At 40.8% G+C, this 16,326-nt stretch overlaps 1 protein-coding gene across 1 annotated transcript; it reads left to right on the forward strand.

The window, feature by feature from the left end:
- Window positions 1-687: 687 nt before the first annotated feature.
- On the forward strand, window positions 688-16,049 carry dcaf5 (ddb1 and cul4 associated factor 5). The gene is made up of 9 exons (XM_083924960.1): window positions 688-1,078; window positions 3,535-3,678; window positions 4,507-4,543; window positions 4,693-4,832; window positions 5,859-5,988; window positions 7,048-7,261; window positions 11,259-11,325; window positions 12,311-12,438; window positions 14,093-16,049. Exons 1-9 carry the CDS (start codon window positions 871-873, stop codon window positions 15,416-15,418), a joined length of 2,394 nt encoding a protein of 797 aa, XP_083781086.1. The 5' UTR covers window positions 688-870; the 3' UTR covers window positions 15,419-16,049.
- The last annotated feature ends 277 nt before the right edge of the window (window positions 16,050-16,326 follow it).

Consider the following 16,326-nt stretch of genomic DNA (forward strand, 5'->3'; position numbering starts at 1 on the left):
TTAGTCATAATGAGTATTTTACAGTGTTATTAAAAGAGACCTTGTGGTTGTGTCAGCAGTGATGGAAAATGAGCACATTTACTTAAGTACAATTGTGATTATTTCTATTTTCTGCTACTTTATACTACCCCACCACATCTCAGAGGGAAATATTGTACTTTTTACACCACTACAAATCTGACAGCTTTAGTATAGTTTATAGTATCTATAGAATCAAATATATATTAATTTAGCACAACCGTCTTATTTTATATGAATGCAGTGGCAATTTCTCTGCAGAACTTTGTTTTTGCTAATGATAGCCTATTTTTTATTTTAATACTAATTGAATACTTTTATTTTACTCAAGTAAAGTCAAGTCACTTTATTTCTATAGCACATTTAAAAACAACAGAAGTAGACCCAAAGTGCTTCCCAGTCAAGGCAGACAAATACAATGAGCTCAGTAAAAAAAATACAATAATAAAAAGTATTTTTTAAAAAAAGAACAAAACAGCAGAATTAAAATAATTAAAACAAAGATGTTTTGATGACTTCAGAGAGAACAGTTAGCCGGTAACCACACCTAAACTGTGAGTGCTGGTGAATGTCGGTGTAAAGTAAGTTGTGTGAGTGACAGACAGGGGGAGAGAGAGATCCTCCACCGGAGCAGGAAGCTGCTGCTGGGACTACCGAGGAGAGAGGAGGAGGAGAGCAGGCACGAAACAAACGTCGACATCAGCGGGGTTTCCACCATAATGTAGACTACAACACAACAACAACAACAACACAACAACCACAACAACAACAACAACACTACCAAGACCTAGATGTCCAGGGTGCGGCGGTGAAAGCACAAACGCCGTATATCTGTGTCGCACGGCGGTGGTGATGAGGGAGCTGCAGGGCTGCGGTATGCGCTCCTCAGTGGGCTTCTTGTCCCGCAGAGAGCTGACCGGGCAGCCGCTCATGAAGGAGGAATTCCAGAGACGCAGGCTGGCCGGCTGCACCAGCCTCTTCAAGAAGGACATGCTCGGACACTTCGGCTGTGTCAACGCCATTGAGTTCTCCAACAACGGCGGGGAATGGCTCGTGTCCGGTAAGTTGACAAAATCCCCCTGTTATTCCCCACTGCTCTAAACTGCTAGCATGCTAACGCTAACTAGCCTAGCCTAGCTCGCCAACGTCAGACACCCAGCAGCTCAGAGGGGCAGCAGCTCCCCCGGACCAAGTCACCATATGTCAACCCCAGGAGCTCGTCACCGTGGCCCCGCAAGAACTGCTCATTTCCCCCCCTCTCAGATGAGTCCTAGCATGGCTGCCTTCTGAAAGCACAAAGCTATTTATGTCCTGAGAGGATTAAAAACCATCATCTGGCCTAGTGTTAACAACCTGAGCTTGCCATTTTTTGGTCTTACTTTGCACAATAGAGCTGCAGGTGACTTCCTAGATCCCAGTAAATGAGCTGTTTACAGTAATGTACCCCATTAGCTCTGCAGCCTTGATGCCTGGAAGATATATTCTGCTCCTGGCCAGTTGAGTATAATTATTAACATTAAAATCACCCCCTGTCTAGATTTTGCACCATATGCTTCACCCACATTGAATGCCATCTGCAGAAGAGCCTATTTTCTGACTTTATTGTGTAGGGCTGCAGCTAACTAATGCAGATTAAATCATCAATTTGTCAGTTAAATTACGAAAACAATGCCCATTGTAGTTTCCTCATATTTCTTCTTTTGTTAATTGTTTTGAAAGGAGTTTATAGCAGTTTGGGAAGAAGTGTTAACAACCCTGAGCTTGCCATTATTGGTTGGTCTTACTTTGTACAATAGATCTGCAGATAACCTGATAAATTGCAGTGTATGAGCTGTTTAGATGTACGTCATTAGTCATTAGGCAAGTGTATTCGTATAGCACCTTTTAACAACAAGGTAATTCAGAGTGCTTTACATAAAACATTAAAGCATGAGAGAGAAACACATATTAACACAGTACACATATATTACATTTAAATAAAATTACATTCAGATAGAATAATTACAAAATTAAAATCACGCAAATAAAATATTTGAAATAAGATACAAATGTAAAAAATTCTATAGAAAACCAAGAATATCAAATGAATATAAGTTACAGTGCAGTATACCAGTTAATACACTGTTCAAGTTGGAATACATTTTTTTTACTTCTTCTCATGAAATGATTGTGACAGTGTGATGTATTCTTCATATGTAAAGTGAATATCTTCTCAAACTTTATTGATGAATCTCTTCCAAACATATCAAAGTGGAAGTTCAACCACATATAAATACAATAAACAGAGTAATGTGTCTGAAAACAACAATTTTAACTTTTTGGGCAACAGTGCAAATTGTTTTGTTTACTGAAAGGCAGCGGCAAACAGAAACGTCTTCAGTTCATTTAAAGGAGCGGAGAGTTGCAGCACCTGTCGTTTTCTGGGAGTTTGTTTCTGATGTGTGGAGCATGAAAACTGAACGCTGCCTCTCCGTGTTTAGTTTTAACCCTGGGACAAATAGCAGAACTGTCCCAAACAATCTGAGAGCTCTGGATGGTTCATAGCTAAGGATATGATCAGAAATGTATTTTGGCCCTAAACCAGTCAGTGCTTTGTAATCTGCCACCTCGATGACTGAAAGATGGATACTGTTCCTGGCCAATTAAGTCTAATCATTAACTGTTGGACCATTAAAATCACTCCTTTATCTAGATTTGGTGTTTTAGTTGTGCAGTTGTGCTTTGTATGTGCAGCCTGCAGAAAGAGCTTTTTTACTGACTTCACTGTGTTGGGCTGCAACTAGCTAATGCAGGTTAAATTATCAACATGTCCATTAAATTCTGAAAAAACCCCCGCCTATTATGGTTTTCTCAACAAATGGTGAGTTTATAGCAGTTTCGGAAGAGGCACGCAAGTAAAATTAGAAACAATGTAGAAATACTTTGTTACAAGCCAAATCCATACCTTCAAAATGTTTCACAATATCCTTAAAGCACCACAAGTTCAAATACTGATTATGCAGAAAAAATGTATATTGTATCATTAGATAATAATTGGTGCATTAAAATGTTATAGCTGGTAAAGGTGGACCTAATTTGGATTAAAACACCCCCTTATCTCCCAAATGTAGTAGATCAGAAGAATAAAATGGAAATACTCAAGTAAAGGACGCACACCTCAATAAGTGGAGTTCAGTTCTTGAGTAAATATACTTTTTAGTAAAAGAGACTTTCCACTGGTTTATACTGATATAAAACAAAGAAAACTGGAACAAGAAAAGTGACTATTGATATTAATTATCAAAAAACTTACTGATTATTCTTTTGCTGATCCACTAAATCATTAAACACTGTAGCTCCAAATCCTTCCATTTTGTTATGAATTACTGAAGAGTTTCATCTCTTTGTGTCTCTAACAAAGGAAACCATCTGAGAAGGGAATATCAGTGAAACTGTTTTCAACTCAAACTTTAGGTTTGTAAGTAGATCAAAAGGTTTGTAAGTTGGTGGTGTCAATCTGTCTGGTCATGTCTTCAGGAGGAGATGACCGCCGGGTGCTCCTGTGGCACATGGAAGAAGCCCTCCATGCTCGGGCCAAGCCTGTGAAGCTGAAGGGCGAGCACCTGTCCAACATCTTCTGCCTGGCCTTTGACAGCACCAACAAAAAGGTCTTCTCTGGTGGTAAGAGCAAAGACAAAACTACACGTGATCTCTGCTCTTTGACAACAACAAGGATAATCCTCATCCTCGTCCTTTGACCTGTGCAGCCGTGTTTGTGGCGTGTCACTCTTGGGTGTGTAGGTGAAAGGTAGATGTGAACTTTAAGGCAGAAAAGTGAATTAACTTAGAATAAATAAAAATAAAACTGATATTGCAATCGTGATATGATTCAGGATATTGGAGGGAACTATCATTTTCCCATTATTATTCTCACTTTCATTGAAAAATATGTTAAAATCATGGTGCAATTTTGTTTTGTTTTGGTGGGGATCTGAACCAAATAAAGTTCTTTTCAACTTGAACATCTCTGCAGCAGCACAATACTTTATTCATAATGACATTTTGACAAATATTTTGCCTTTATCAAATATTGCACCTCCTGCAGAGTACTTGTTTAGTCCTAATTAATAATCAAGGAGTGAAATAAACGTAAAAAAATGCATCTGAATGCAAATGGGACTGTAAATAAAAGTCATCTTAGTTTTTACATTAGAAAGCAAAATACTCTTTTAGATTAAATGTTTAATGGGTATTCTAATGCACATGTAAGTGCTTGCAGAACTGTTGAAGTTACTTTATTGCACATTAATCATGACGGAAAACTTTCTGACGTGCACAATGTTTAGTTTTAGCAAATAAGTGGAGAGGAAAGAATATTAATAATGGCGTATAAAGATTTAGTTGATAGATAATTAACTTACCACCCGATTTAAAAAAACGACTGAAGGTCAAGCTAGTTTTGCATCTCCCCTCTCTCTCATTTCCAATCCGCTGTTTGTTGTTTTGCAGGAAATGATGAACAGGTGATTCTTCACGATGTGGAGAGGTGGGTAAAACAACACAAATGACACTCGTTACTGTAGCATGAAATAATTTTGACATATTCATGTGCAGTATCTAGAAAGACTGTTGGCGAATGTATTAGCATTTACACTAACATAACATTTTGCATTTGGATGATTGTTGTTCCAACAGAAGGGAGACTCTGAACGTGTTCCTGCATATCGACGCTGTTTACAGTTTGTCTGTCAGCCCGGTCAATGACAACGTGTTCGCCAGCTCATCTGACGACGGACGCGTTCTTATCTGGGACACTCGCGAGCCGCCAAGTGCAGGTAAGTGGCAGATGCATGTATGTTTCTGTAATAGTGATAACTTTATGTAGTACTGCCATGTTCAACGCTTTGGGCTGCAAAGTTTAAGATTGGCGCTCAGTCTGGTAAACACACCGGATCACTTTGTAAAGTTAGCTTAATTGCATGAAAATGAACCTCTACAATGATAATAAAAATACCCAAACAGAACTTTGTATGTAAAGCATCTCTTCTCTTGATGGTTATAATTAAAAAGCTCTTCATTGGCAGTCATGCCGTGTCTATGAAGGTATTGTGTTGGACTGAAAAGGGTATATAATACCTCATGATGGGACTTAGTGGGACTTGTTGATCACTTTAAAAATGCAGTGGATCATCTTGCATGACGTCCACATCCTTCTATTTTTGCAGTCTTCCTTGTGACCGCGTTGGCCTAATAATACATTTAGCAGCAATCCGTATGTCTGCCAAGGGGTTTTTTTATGTCCGTCTGTTACGCCACTCAAAGTTTGAAAGTAGGAAAGTTACACACAAATGTTTCCAAACTCCTTTGTCGGTCAAGCTGTCTCTAAATATATGAGGCGTTTTAATATTGAATCCACTGTAGCCATAAGAATGATGCATCTAAACTAGTAAATACACCTGAGCTGGGGAATTTTTAGATGAAATTGTGGATTATTAACATGCAACAGTGATGTGAGTGTTGTGGAGTGGCTGGGGAGTTGACTGCCCTCTCCTGGAGTATAATAGGATCATATCAAACTCTGCTCCACCTAAAACTCTCGACACGTATATGTAGAAATTCTTCCAGTGTAAAAAAGTGAAAATATTAAAATATATATTATATGAAGATGTGAACCTCGTGGAGGTCAGGAGATCCCTGAAATCAGTACAAAACATCGATGATTGTGAGTGCAAAGTCTGACAGATCCATATTGACATCCCTAGAGTCGTGCTCCTAGTTTGGCTAAAACACTGTCACAGTAGTTGACAGAAGTGTTCATAATGATGTAATTCTAACTCATTAAATGTCATCTCTGCCTGTAGAGCCGTTCTGCCTGGCCAGCTACCCCTCGGCCTTCCACAGCGTCATGTTTAACCCTGTGGAGCCGAGGCTCATCGCCACAGCCAACTCCAAGGAGGGAGTTGGATTATGGGACATCCGCAAGCCACGCAGGTTAGACATCTCCTCTGTCACTTGACCCAGTTTTCAAGAGATTCAACTTTATTGTTACCTTTTGGGGTAATGAGCTGTTATACAATGAAAAATATTTTAAAAAGCATGCAAACAAAACACAATGGAGCTAATAAAATAATAGAAAAATAAATTGCTATTAGAATTAATAAAACCGAAAAAAGCCTTTAAAGTATAAAAATAACAAAAATAAATGCAAGTTTATTACATCCATGCCACTGACAATATCTTAAAAGTAAAAGTAAAAGTCACTAAAAAGGACAATTTATGTATTTTAAATGTTACTTAGATGTCATGTTTGATCATTATACACGGTGATTTAAATAAATTTTGAGTTTGGACGGTTTATAGTTTACAGTTTGTTCACCAGGTGGTGCTGCTGTCTTACTTATCACCACTGGTCTTCTGCCAATAACCATCTCACTGCAAAAACCAAATGTTTGTACTCATAAATGACTGAAAACACTCGGGCGAAGTGTGTGTTTTCACATGCTCAGGTTTGGTTAGATTTTTGGTTACTAGTACACAATGGCGGCACTTCAAATAAAAGTAAGCACTGAGTCATTTCTCTTCCTCCTCTGTTGGCTCTGCTGCCCTGCAGTGTGGGCATGTTTACAGTAAGAAATTCCCTCAATTTTACCACTACGTTTAAAGATAGCTTTGACTTGGAGTGTGTTCAGTGAAAGAGCTGTTTTATTTCATCCTTGAATTTAGGATTGACAAGTCTCTTAACATGCACATTACAGTGCATCTTCTCGGTTATAATATTTATTGTTTTGTTTTGAAAAGTGCTTTACAAAGATTTAAAGTATTTGAAAAATAATGGAACATCAATACATACAAATCATGTTCAGTGTGTCATTACTAACTCTCAAAGAAGAAGAAGAAAAGAAACAAGTCGGGCCAAAGATGAGTAATAATAGGGATATAAAAAGCTCAACTCTATTAGAGATTTTAGTTGGGATGCTCCTTTCTTCTGAAGTCTCATTGAAACTGAAGTTTTACGCAGTCCTAATATGTTCTTCCCTTCTGTTTTCTCAGCTCACTGCTGCGTTACGGAGGCAGCATGTCTCTGCAGAGCGCCATGAGCGTTCGCTTCAACAGCACCGGCACCCAGCTGCTGGCACTGCGTCGCCGCCTTCCCCCTGTCCTCTACGAGCTTCACTCTCGCCTGCCAAGCTTCCAGTTCGACAACCAGGGCTACTTCAACTCCTGCACCATGAAGAGCTGCTGCTTCGCTGGGGACAAAGATCAGGTTGGTCATCAGATTGACAAATCCTGATTTTATTGCTACTAGTTGAGATAATAGAAACGTTCTTGATAAGTACTTTAACATATACTACAAAATCGTAGCAGAACTGCAAAAAAGAAAAACAAAGCAATTCTAGTCACCATCCGTCCAGATCCAGGGAAATATATGTCTGAAATGTTCCTTTTCATCTACATGTGCAGCTATAAAACGTCCTGCATATAATATATTGCTCTCAAGAGTGTGATTTAGCGCCTGATACAACAAAACAAACAGTGGAGACACTGTTTTATCAGACGTTGCGGTTGCTTAAAATGAGAATATTGGGAACATGTGGGACCAATTGAAATAAAAATAGAATATATTAGTTCCTTCTGTGAAATTGGGACTTTGCAGTGTTGGAGGAACACCAGAAGCCCTCTGCACTGAGCCAACTGTCCTCCCGTTGGTCCTCCTCAGACATGACATCATCCTGCAGCCATGTTTATTATCTTAACATTATTCTCGGGTGTCAGTGGAGCTCATGAAGACTTAAAAAATGATCCCGTTCTACATGAGTGAAGGAGGTGGTTTAAAGGTCACAGGATCAGGTCGGGGCTGTACACGAAGGTTGCTGGTTTGAAGCTCCTCACCTGCTGCTGTTGAGGAGAAACACCTTTAATCTGTGATATCTTCCAGTGGGTGCTTTATATGTTTGAGTCTAGTATTAACATTTATTTGTATTAAAAAAGATATACTGATGAACTATCACTTATTCTGTCTCGTTACCCTATAATTACCACTTACCCCTTGTGTGGCACAGTTTGTAATCACATCAAGTATTTTTTGTGCACATTTATAATTGAGCCTGAGTTAAATACTTGTACTTTCTCATGTGATAACAATTAAATGTTCTTACCTGGTTACTTCTGTGTTTACGAAGATGTATTTGCGGATGCACCGATACGATACTGATATCTGTCCGATGTGATCAAATAGCTGATCTCAATGACATTAGGGCCAATCAATTCAATTCTATCTGTACATACTATATACGTTAAATTCGTATTCGTATTCAATTTGTTGCTGAATAACACTTACTTAAGGCTTGCACTTAAATAATAACTCAAGTTAAATTTGAAGATTATTTACCAAGTTGCTGGTGCAACATTTATTATTGTAATAATAGCTTACAGTAGATTCATTTTTACATTTTCATGTTTAAGTCAAGCCTGATGTTACACATAAAGAATGACCCAGTCATTTTCACACAGTCAGGCATACCGGTACATCTTATTAATTAAACACTTGTAATCGGAGCAGAACTTGGCCACTGGACAGGTGTTTGTATCAAGACTGAAAATATAAGATTGGTGCATCCTTAGATGTAATGATGAAGCTTTTGGAAGCAGGTTGGATTTGATAATGCTACTCAATCAGAAATATACAGAATCCTTAAAGGAATTTAAAAAAACGTTGGAGGACACTCCCATCATCCAAAGAGCAATGTAACACCCTTTTGATTATCTTGTTTTTGCTGACTCGGTGGTTTACCTTCTCACCGTGCTGCAGTGATGTAGAAGTGTGCTCCAGAGTCAGTAAACTGTGACATCACTGTGAGGCACGGTTACAGATGCAACAGAGCACTATTAGTATGGCTACTGATGATGGTTTCTGGATTTAATAATAACTTTTGAATTGTTATTATTATTATACACTAAAAGCTGCAGTAAAGATTTTGACCACTAGGGGTCAGAAAAAAACAACTCAGCTGCCTTGTAGTTTAGCAGAATAACCACACAGCATATGCTGTTACATCATAAAATCTATCAGACAGAGATATCACCATATTGTCGTTATACTGGAGGCTTCTCCTTCAATATATCTGGTTGTGTCGGACCATTATGGGCAATGTTGTAACTCAGTGAACACGACTGTTTTATGGCAATACTGGACCATTTTATCAAGTAATTTTCAGGGTGGGACGATAACCTTGGTTTATTTTGTCTATAAAGATTTAATTATTTGATTTTTCCAGAAGATCTACTATTATATTACTTCTACAGTGAGAGTTTTATTTATATTACGCCCTCCTACGGTGTATGATCTTTATTTTCTGAGAGCCTCTGGGACATGCACTTTCAGATTCTTAAACCAAAAAGTAAACTCTAGGATCCTTATGCCAGATATTTCATAGAGTGTAAATACAGGATATGAATTTAAGTAGTCCTAAGACAGCACAGTTTAGAGGAAACGAGAAAAGGTGGCAAAAGAAACATGTGACAAAGGTCGTGATCATGCTTGTTAAAGCAGGAACTTTATCCCGTCATTGCTCTCACGGCACGAGCGCCATTTTTGAGAAACTTCCTCACGTAGACCCTGAACCACAGATGGCAGAGGATTTTCTCAGAATGATGTGAAGGCAGAGGCGCAGGGTGGCAACTTACCGCACAAAAATGATGGAAAGGAAAAGAGGGAGGGAGTTATGGGTGTGACATTCCTACTTGACGTGTCCTCTGGGAACCTGAGGCGGAGCACACAGGTGTTCAGTTCAGAGTGTGTTCATGAGCCCTGGAGCTCACGGTGATATGAGTAACAACAATACCATTTCTATGTTGGCTCCTTTTTAGATGGAGACATATTTTTTACCAGAAAAAGTGATACATTGACTTGAGCAACACCCTGAAAAACCCACAGAGAGAAACAGAATATAAACAGAAAGGAAATTGAAGACATTTGTTTGAATCATTGGCGGATAAAACAACAAAAAAATATTTCACAACTGAAGCAACCCTGCAGCACAGGACAAGGCCTAACAACAACAAATGTAAATGATTTAAGAAAAATGTGTCTCCAGATATTAAAACAAGGCTTGTCACGCACTTTAATTGCATAGAACTGTGCTCATAGAAAGAAGAAAAGAACAGAGTCGAGGAAGGAAAATATTTCACTCGAGTCTTTCACATTGTGCCCGTAATATTTATGTTTATAGAAGTCCAGTGTATAACCAACCTCCAGCCAAATGCTAGTACACCGAGCTCACCGAGCTCAGTCTCTAACAATGGCCAATGTACAGTCAGACACTCCCGCCAGGATTTGAACCTGGTACCAGATGTATTGCAACTCCTGCGGGCCTAAGATGACTACCCGTCTGGCTCAAAGGGAACCATAGTCCCTGTGTTACCGACAGTAAATAGTGGAGAAGCAGGCAGGCGTATCGTCACAGAAACTAAGAAATGTACAGCTGTGGACGGGGGGGACAGCACCTAAAAAAATCAATATTAGTTTGTTATATTTAGAATATTGCACACCTTTGCCTTGCCGTCAGACAGCCCTTTTTAAGTGTACACGAAGGGAACTAAAGCTCAGTTATCTACGCTCAATAACAGTCATTTTACCTCACAGAACACAGGAGTTGCTGGTCTACCGCTGTCTCGATCCTAATCGTTATTGTGTGACGGTTCTGTTTAAAAGGGTAAGGAAGTAACAAAGTGAACAAACTGACTGATGGAGCCAGCCGTAGACCAGCAGCTCTTGTGTTCTGTGAGGTAAAATTACTTGGCCATCGGGCTGAAAACCCATTCTACCGGAAATCTTCCATCAGATATTAGTCGGTGCAAAAAAAAAACCAAACATCTTCTAGCCTTTCTCTCCTTACATGCAGCTTTAAGACACATGTATGTATAAGAACCTAGCACATCCCCCCTAACCCCCCACTCCAGCTCTGTCGAAAGTTACCTTAAGCGACAGCTTTAAGTGGAACCATCTGTTTACAAATTCTAATAACAGTTCAGACGAGGAGCAGGAGCTGCGTTGGGGTCAGGCTGTCGTGTCATGTCAAGAGTGTGTTTGATCCACATTATGAGACGAAGCGCTGCGATAAGATCTGGTGGTTTCGTGCCATGTATTGACCCCTGGGGTTTGTCTCTCTCAGTGTACTTGTGTATGAGGGTGTATGGAAAGTTTTGTCATCAGAAATGGAGCAGACTTAAATCTCTGAACATCCCTCTGTTTCCCCCCTCAGTACATCTTGTCTGGATCAGATGACTTCAACCTCTACATGTGGAAAATCCCGAAGGACCCAGAAGCAGGTGAGTTACTGAATCTGTCTGCACCGACTGCATATTTAGGTGTATGTACGCTGATGTTTGTGTCTCCACTTGACAAAAGATTAATCATCGAGTTTCCATTGTGAGATTGCTGATTTTCTTCCGTCTACTCTGCTAAATTCTTTGTTTGTTAATGGGCTTCTTTAAGTTCACACTGTTCACCAGGAAATCAGTTTGTAAACAGATGTACCGCAACTTGCAAATAGCTTGTTTCAAGGACAGGAGGAGTTTTGAAGACTCCTGCAAGGTTAAAGATTTCAGTGGCGTCAGGGTGAGAAAAACAAACCTGATTGACCTCCAGTCTTTGTAAGTTTAAGCCTCAGAAAGAATGATGGACGTCTCTGTGCTCTTGCCAATGAGCATCAGCCAAGACTGTGGTTTGCCTTCAGTCCATTTGGTCACAACATACTTTCCAGGCATGAGTAACTATCAGATATCCTATATTGTTTGCCTCTTTTGTAGCCTTGTTCAGTTTAAGTTCACGTTCGTATCAAACTGCACATAACGTGTGTTTTCATCCGTCCCCAACACACTAAAAAAAGCTAAGGTAAATGCTGAAAAGTGTAAAATAACTGCTCCATATACAGTAGGCTTTACTGTGAACATGCCTCAAATGTAATTACTCTGGGAAGAAAATCCCAAAAATGCAACAGTCCAAGAATGGGGTCGTTTGTAGCTCTGGAGCACCACCTGACACGTTTATGGATTTTTTTTTCCCTGGAGTTACTCACACTGAAAATATGTGCGCTGGGCCTATTTGGTGTCAGACTAATGGCATATTATGAGGATTACATTCCTGCTGTATTTCACAGTCTGTATTTTCTGAAGCGGGTTGAATAATCATTATGCCGGATGCGTTTGTTTTGATAAATCCTCGTCATGGTCTTGTATTTCTGGAACTCTGAGCTCATGTATTTTGTCTGCTAGTATCACATTAAACAAACTCACACGGTGTTCTTCCTTCAAGGAGGCGCTGGTCGCGTGGTAAACGGGGCTTTCATGGTCCTGAAGGGTCACCGCTCCATAGTGAACCAGGTTCGCTTCAACCCTCACACCTACATGATCTGCTCCTCCGGCGTGGAGAAAGTCATCAAGGTGAGTAAAGGATGCTGCGTTTTTAAGAAAGAATACATGTTTTTTTTTAGAGGCCTGAAGGTGAGTTACAGACATAATGCAATGCAGCAGTTGGGAGTAATTATTCCATAAGTAGACTAAATTTGAGCTTGCGTCCTCAAATGTTCAGACGGTAGACGTGCCCTTTAGTGAGACATTGATCTCCAATGACAGGACGCAGTAACTGACTGAGCTCCGACTTCCCTTCTGTGGATGAAAAAAGATGGATTTCCCCCCTATTATTGACTGACGTCTGTAACGGATGATGTTGGGCAGTGTTAAAAAAAACTGGGTCAAAGATATGAATGGTTCCATACATACAGTACTTCTGAAACCAGACCCAGACTGTGATAAACTGCCAGGCTTTTTAAAGGTCTTCAATAGCCTGGATCAAATACAAAGGGCCTCATAAGAATATCAGTAAATCACATATTATTGATAAAGCTTTCACTGTAGTTCAACCTTGATTAGGCTGCAACACCAGTTTTATTTGTTGTTAAAATTAAAATTGTTTTAATCTGTTGACTTCATTGACAACAGCCTGCAGTTATAAACCAAAACAAATCACTCCTCACATTAGGATCTTTTTTTTACAGCAGCGTTCCCGTATTTGAAGTCTGATTCCGTGCAGGCTGTCTGAGTCACTGTGCTGTCCTAGTGCCGACCTTATGAATAAACCAGGCAGCGTTTGAAGTTGGCTGAATGTCTCACTGACTCAGTCAAGTCATGTTGTTTCTGCTCATAGAAACAGAACACATGTTGTTATGCTATCCTTTATTCCCACTATGTTGTCTTATTTTGTGGCTGAAAATGAGTGCAAGAAGAAAAAGAGCGTTATTACTTATACATATGAAAGTTTTTCATCACAGAACTATAACAAAATAATAATTATAACAGGAAAGAAGTTTCTTCCCATTGTGATTAACTTCATCATCAGTTTTCAGTCTCATTAGGCTTTATAACATTTTGTTCCAAATGTTACAAAATGTTGCCCAAATGATCACAAGATGCCCAAAGACATGTTATACCGCCCAGTCAAATAAAAAAAACGCCAAATTTGGTAACGCCGCATCTAATAGTTGTTTTCGACATTTGATAACATGATTAAAAACTCAACACACCTCACATGATACATCACAGGGGCATCGTACCGTCATCCTCTCAACGTTGTAGATGTGGTTTATGTTTGTGCAAATTAATTTTGTTAAATTAAGTTAAATTTAAGACTCTCTATAGAAAGACTCTGACTGAGACCTTTATCTGACCTTTAAGGTCATCAGAAACTGCAGTTTCTTACTACTTATTTTAATTGGTCCTCACAAACAGTCTAAAATGTATGTAGTAGAAGTAGAAACCATTCACACAAAGGCTTCTTCTTTGTCAGCACAGTAACACAATCGCTCTGTTTTGTACATTTTACTGTACAGAGTGAAAGGTGATATAAGTCCAGGTGTTCTGTAATTCAAGGTTATCACTTCTTTTCCATCCTTTTTTCAATCTGCCTTCTTATCTGTCCAACTTTAAATCTTTCCTTTATTCCCTCTCCCCACCATTCCCCCTTTCCTTGTCATTCCCTCATTCATATCTTCTTCCATCTTATTGTTTCTCCATCTTATTGTTTCTCCATCTGTCTCAGGTGTGGAGTCCCTACCAGCAGCCAGAGAGTCTAGGTGACCTCGAGGGCCGTGTGGAGGACAAGTCACGCAGCCTCTACACCCACGAGGAGTACATAAGCCTGGTGCTCAACAGCGGCAGCGGCCTGTCCCACGACTACGTCAGCCAGTCCATCCAGGAGGATCCGCGCATGATGGCTTTCTTTGACTCTCTGGTGCGTCGGGAGATCGAGGGCTGGAGCTCCGACTCTGACAGTGACCTGAGCGAGGAAGCCATCATGCAGCTCCATGCCCGGGGACGTCGCACCACGAGAGCCACACCAACACCTCCCGCTGCTGTCTCTGCTGCTGGTAATCACAGTGACTCTGATAACTCCTCGTCCTCCTCTCTGGCTGGACCTGATGCCTCAGGAGGAGAAGAGCAAGCCGGAGCAGAGGTGGAGGAGCGTCCGAGGAGACGAGGCAGACATCAGCGGCATCAGTCTGGCTTCCTTGTAAACGAGGACTCGGACTCAAGCGAGTTTTGGCTTGACCCCATGCCGCGGCCTCGCTCCCCGAGCCCCAGGGACAACTCCACGCTGTCCAGCCCAACCTCCTCTCCCTCGCTTCCTGCCGGAGCCTCCAGCTCCTCCACATCCACCTCCAGCTCCAGCAGTGACGACGAGGAGCGGCGTAGTTCAGTGAGGCGGCGCAACGTCATGAGGCGACGACGCATGCATGTAGTCTCCAGAGCTGGGGATCGACCCGAGTCTGTACAGACTCTGTTCTCGGCCATCGACTCCTGCAGTTACCCGTCGATATCAATCGAGGACCTGTCTTCCTCCTCATCAGGCGAGGTACAAAATTCTCTCCAAATCAAGCCCAGCGCTGGCGGCACCAGAGATGAGGAAAAACATCTTAGCCCTTCTGACTTTGTGTGTCTGAGTCCAATAATGTCCCCCGAGAGCCAAGAGAATGAGGAAGGGAGTGACAGGACTGAGCTGGAAAGACATCCAGCTGCGTCTCCACGGTCACTGGACGGGTGCAGGACTGAAGAACGGGCTGCTGCAGAGCTGGCGTTAGACACCTCTGACAGCAGAGAGGCTTGTAGCAGCTCGGTCGCTTTAGACAGTAACTCTCCGAGCCGACATAGCCCTGGGGTGAACGGGCGACACCGGACTGTAGCATCTTATGTGAGGGAGAACCTCCACGTCTCCTCAGAATCAGAGGAAGAGACTGGCGTTACGTCTGAAGACACCCGGCCACAGAGAGAAAAAGGCCTGGCACAGAGCGCTCTGAAACGGATTCATATGGGATCAGAGGAGGGCGAGTCAGGTGCCTCGCCCACAGAAAAGAAGTTAAAAACATAATGACGCCTCTTTCTGATCCCGCAAAGAAGTCATTTGTTAACAGACTTAATATAGAAAGTGGGTTTTCTATAGGTTTTTACAACTCAGCTTTTTTTCATTTTGCGTCTTGTAGTCATGTGACATACTGATGAACTCATGCTGATTATGAGCAGAAGACGTTAAGGAACTAAAAAAAAGAAAAGTGTGGTTGATTTTTGATTTTTTTTTTTTTTTAATTGGACAATGTCATCATCCTTTTGGTCAAACCAGAGATGACAATAAAAGATTGAAAAATATGGAACACAAGCTAAATATTGTTGTTAACGATGGTATTTTAAGTGAAACACATTTATTTTTATGCAGCATCAATGTTTCTTTCTCATGCTGTGGGTGTTGCAGAAAGCTCCTCCAACCATAACAAAAAAAGCTCTTACGGAGGACAAAAGCTTTGCAGCATTTTAATTTCTACAGTTTCACACTGAGCGTAAATCTTTTTTTTTTTTCCAAGTGATTCTCGGCTGAGACTCCTTCAGGGTGTCTGAAGAATGGACTGTGTCTGTGTGAAATCTCAAGGAGCTCCATTTGTTTAAGCTGTGCATTGAAATGATGCTTTCAGTGTTTGCGCCAATTGTTTTTTGACTCATTATCCAGCCCCTGGGTACCATTACAAGCCAGCGCTCGCTTTTGTTTTCTTGCAATTAAAGAATAATTTGTTCTCCAGTGACAAAACCACAACTTCTTCCTGCGGCTTTGCTGATTAACAATAGAGTTTGATTGGTCGACACACGTCCGTCTGAAATGATGTAAATTAGTTATTTGGCCGTGCATTTGGGTCCTTCAGTACCTACTGCTGACAGTTACCATGGCAACACGGCTTCAGCTCTCCTGTGAAAGAAATGTGTTCAGCTGGTCGTGACCTTGAGCAACCA

The sequence above is a fragment of the Echiichthys vipera genome (assembly GCF_963691815.1).
Source record: "Echiichthys vipera genome assembly, chromosome: 12".
In the NCBI taxonomy this organism is placed as follows: domain Eukaryota; kingdom Metazoa; phylum Chordata; class Actinopteri; order Perciformes; family Trachinidae; genus Echiichthys; species Echiichthys vipera.

What these genes read in the sequence shown, in the direction of transcription:
- dcaf5 (XM_083924960.1), top strand. Translation starts at nt 871, where the DNA reads ATGAGGGAGCTGCAGGGCTGCGGTATGCGCTCCTCAGTGGGCTTCTTG. An exon ending in CGGGGAATGGCTCGTGTCCG is followed by an intron (nt 1,079 to 3,534) that starts GTAAGTTGACAA and finishes TCATGTCTTCAG; the next exon opens with GAGGAGATGACCGCCGGGTG. An exon ending in ATTCTTCACGATGTGGAGAG is followed by an intron (nt 4,544 to 4,692) that starts GTGGGTAAAACA and finishes TTGTTCCAACAG; the next exon opens with AAGGGAGACTCTGAACGTGT.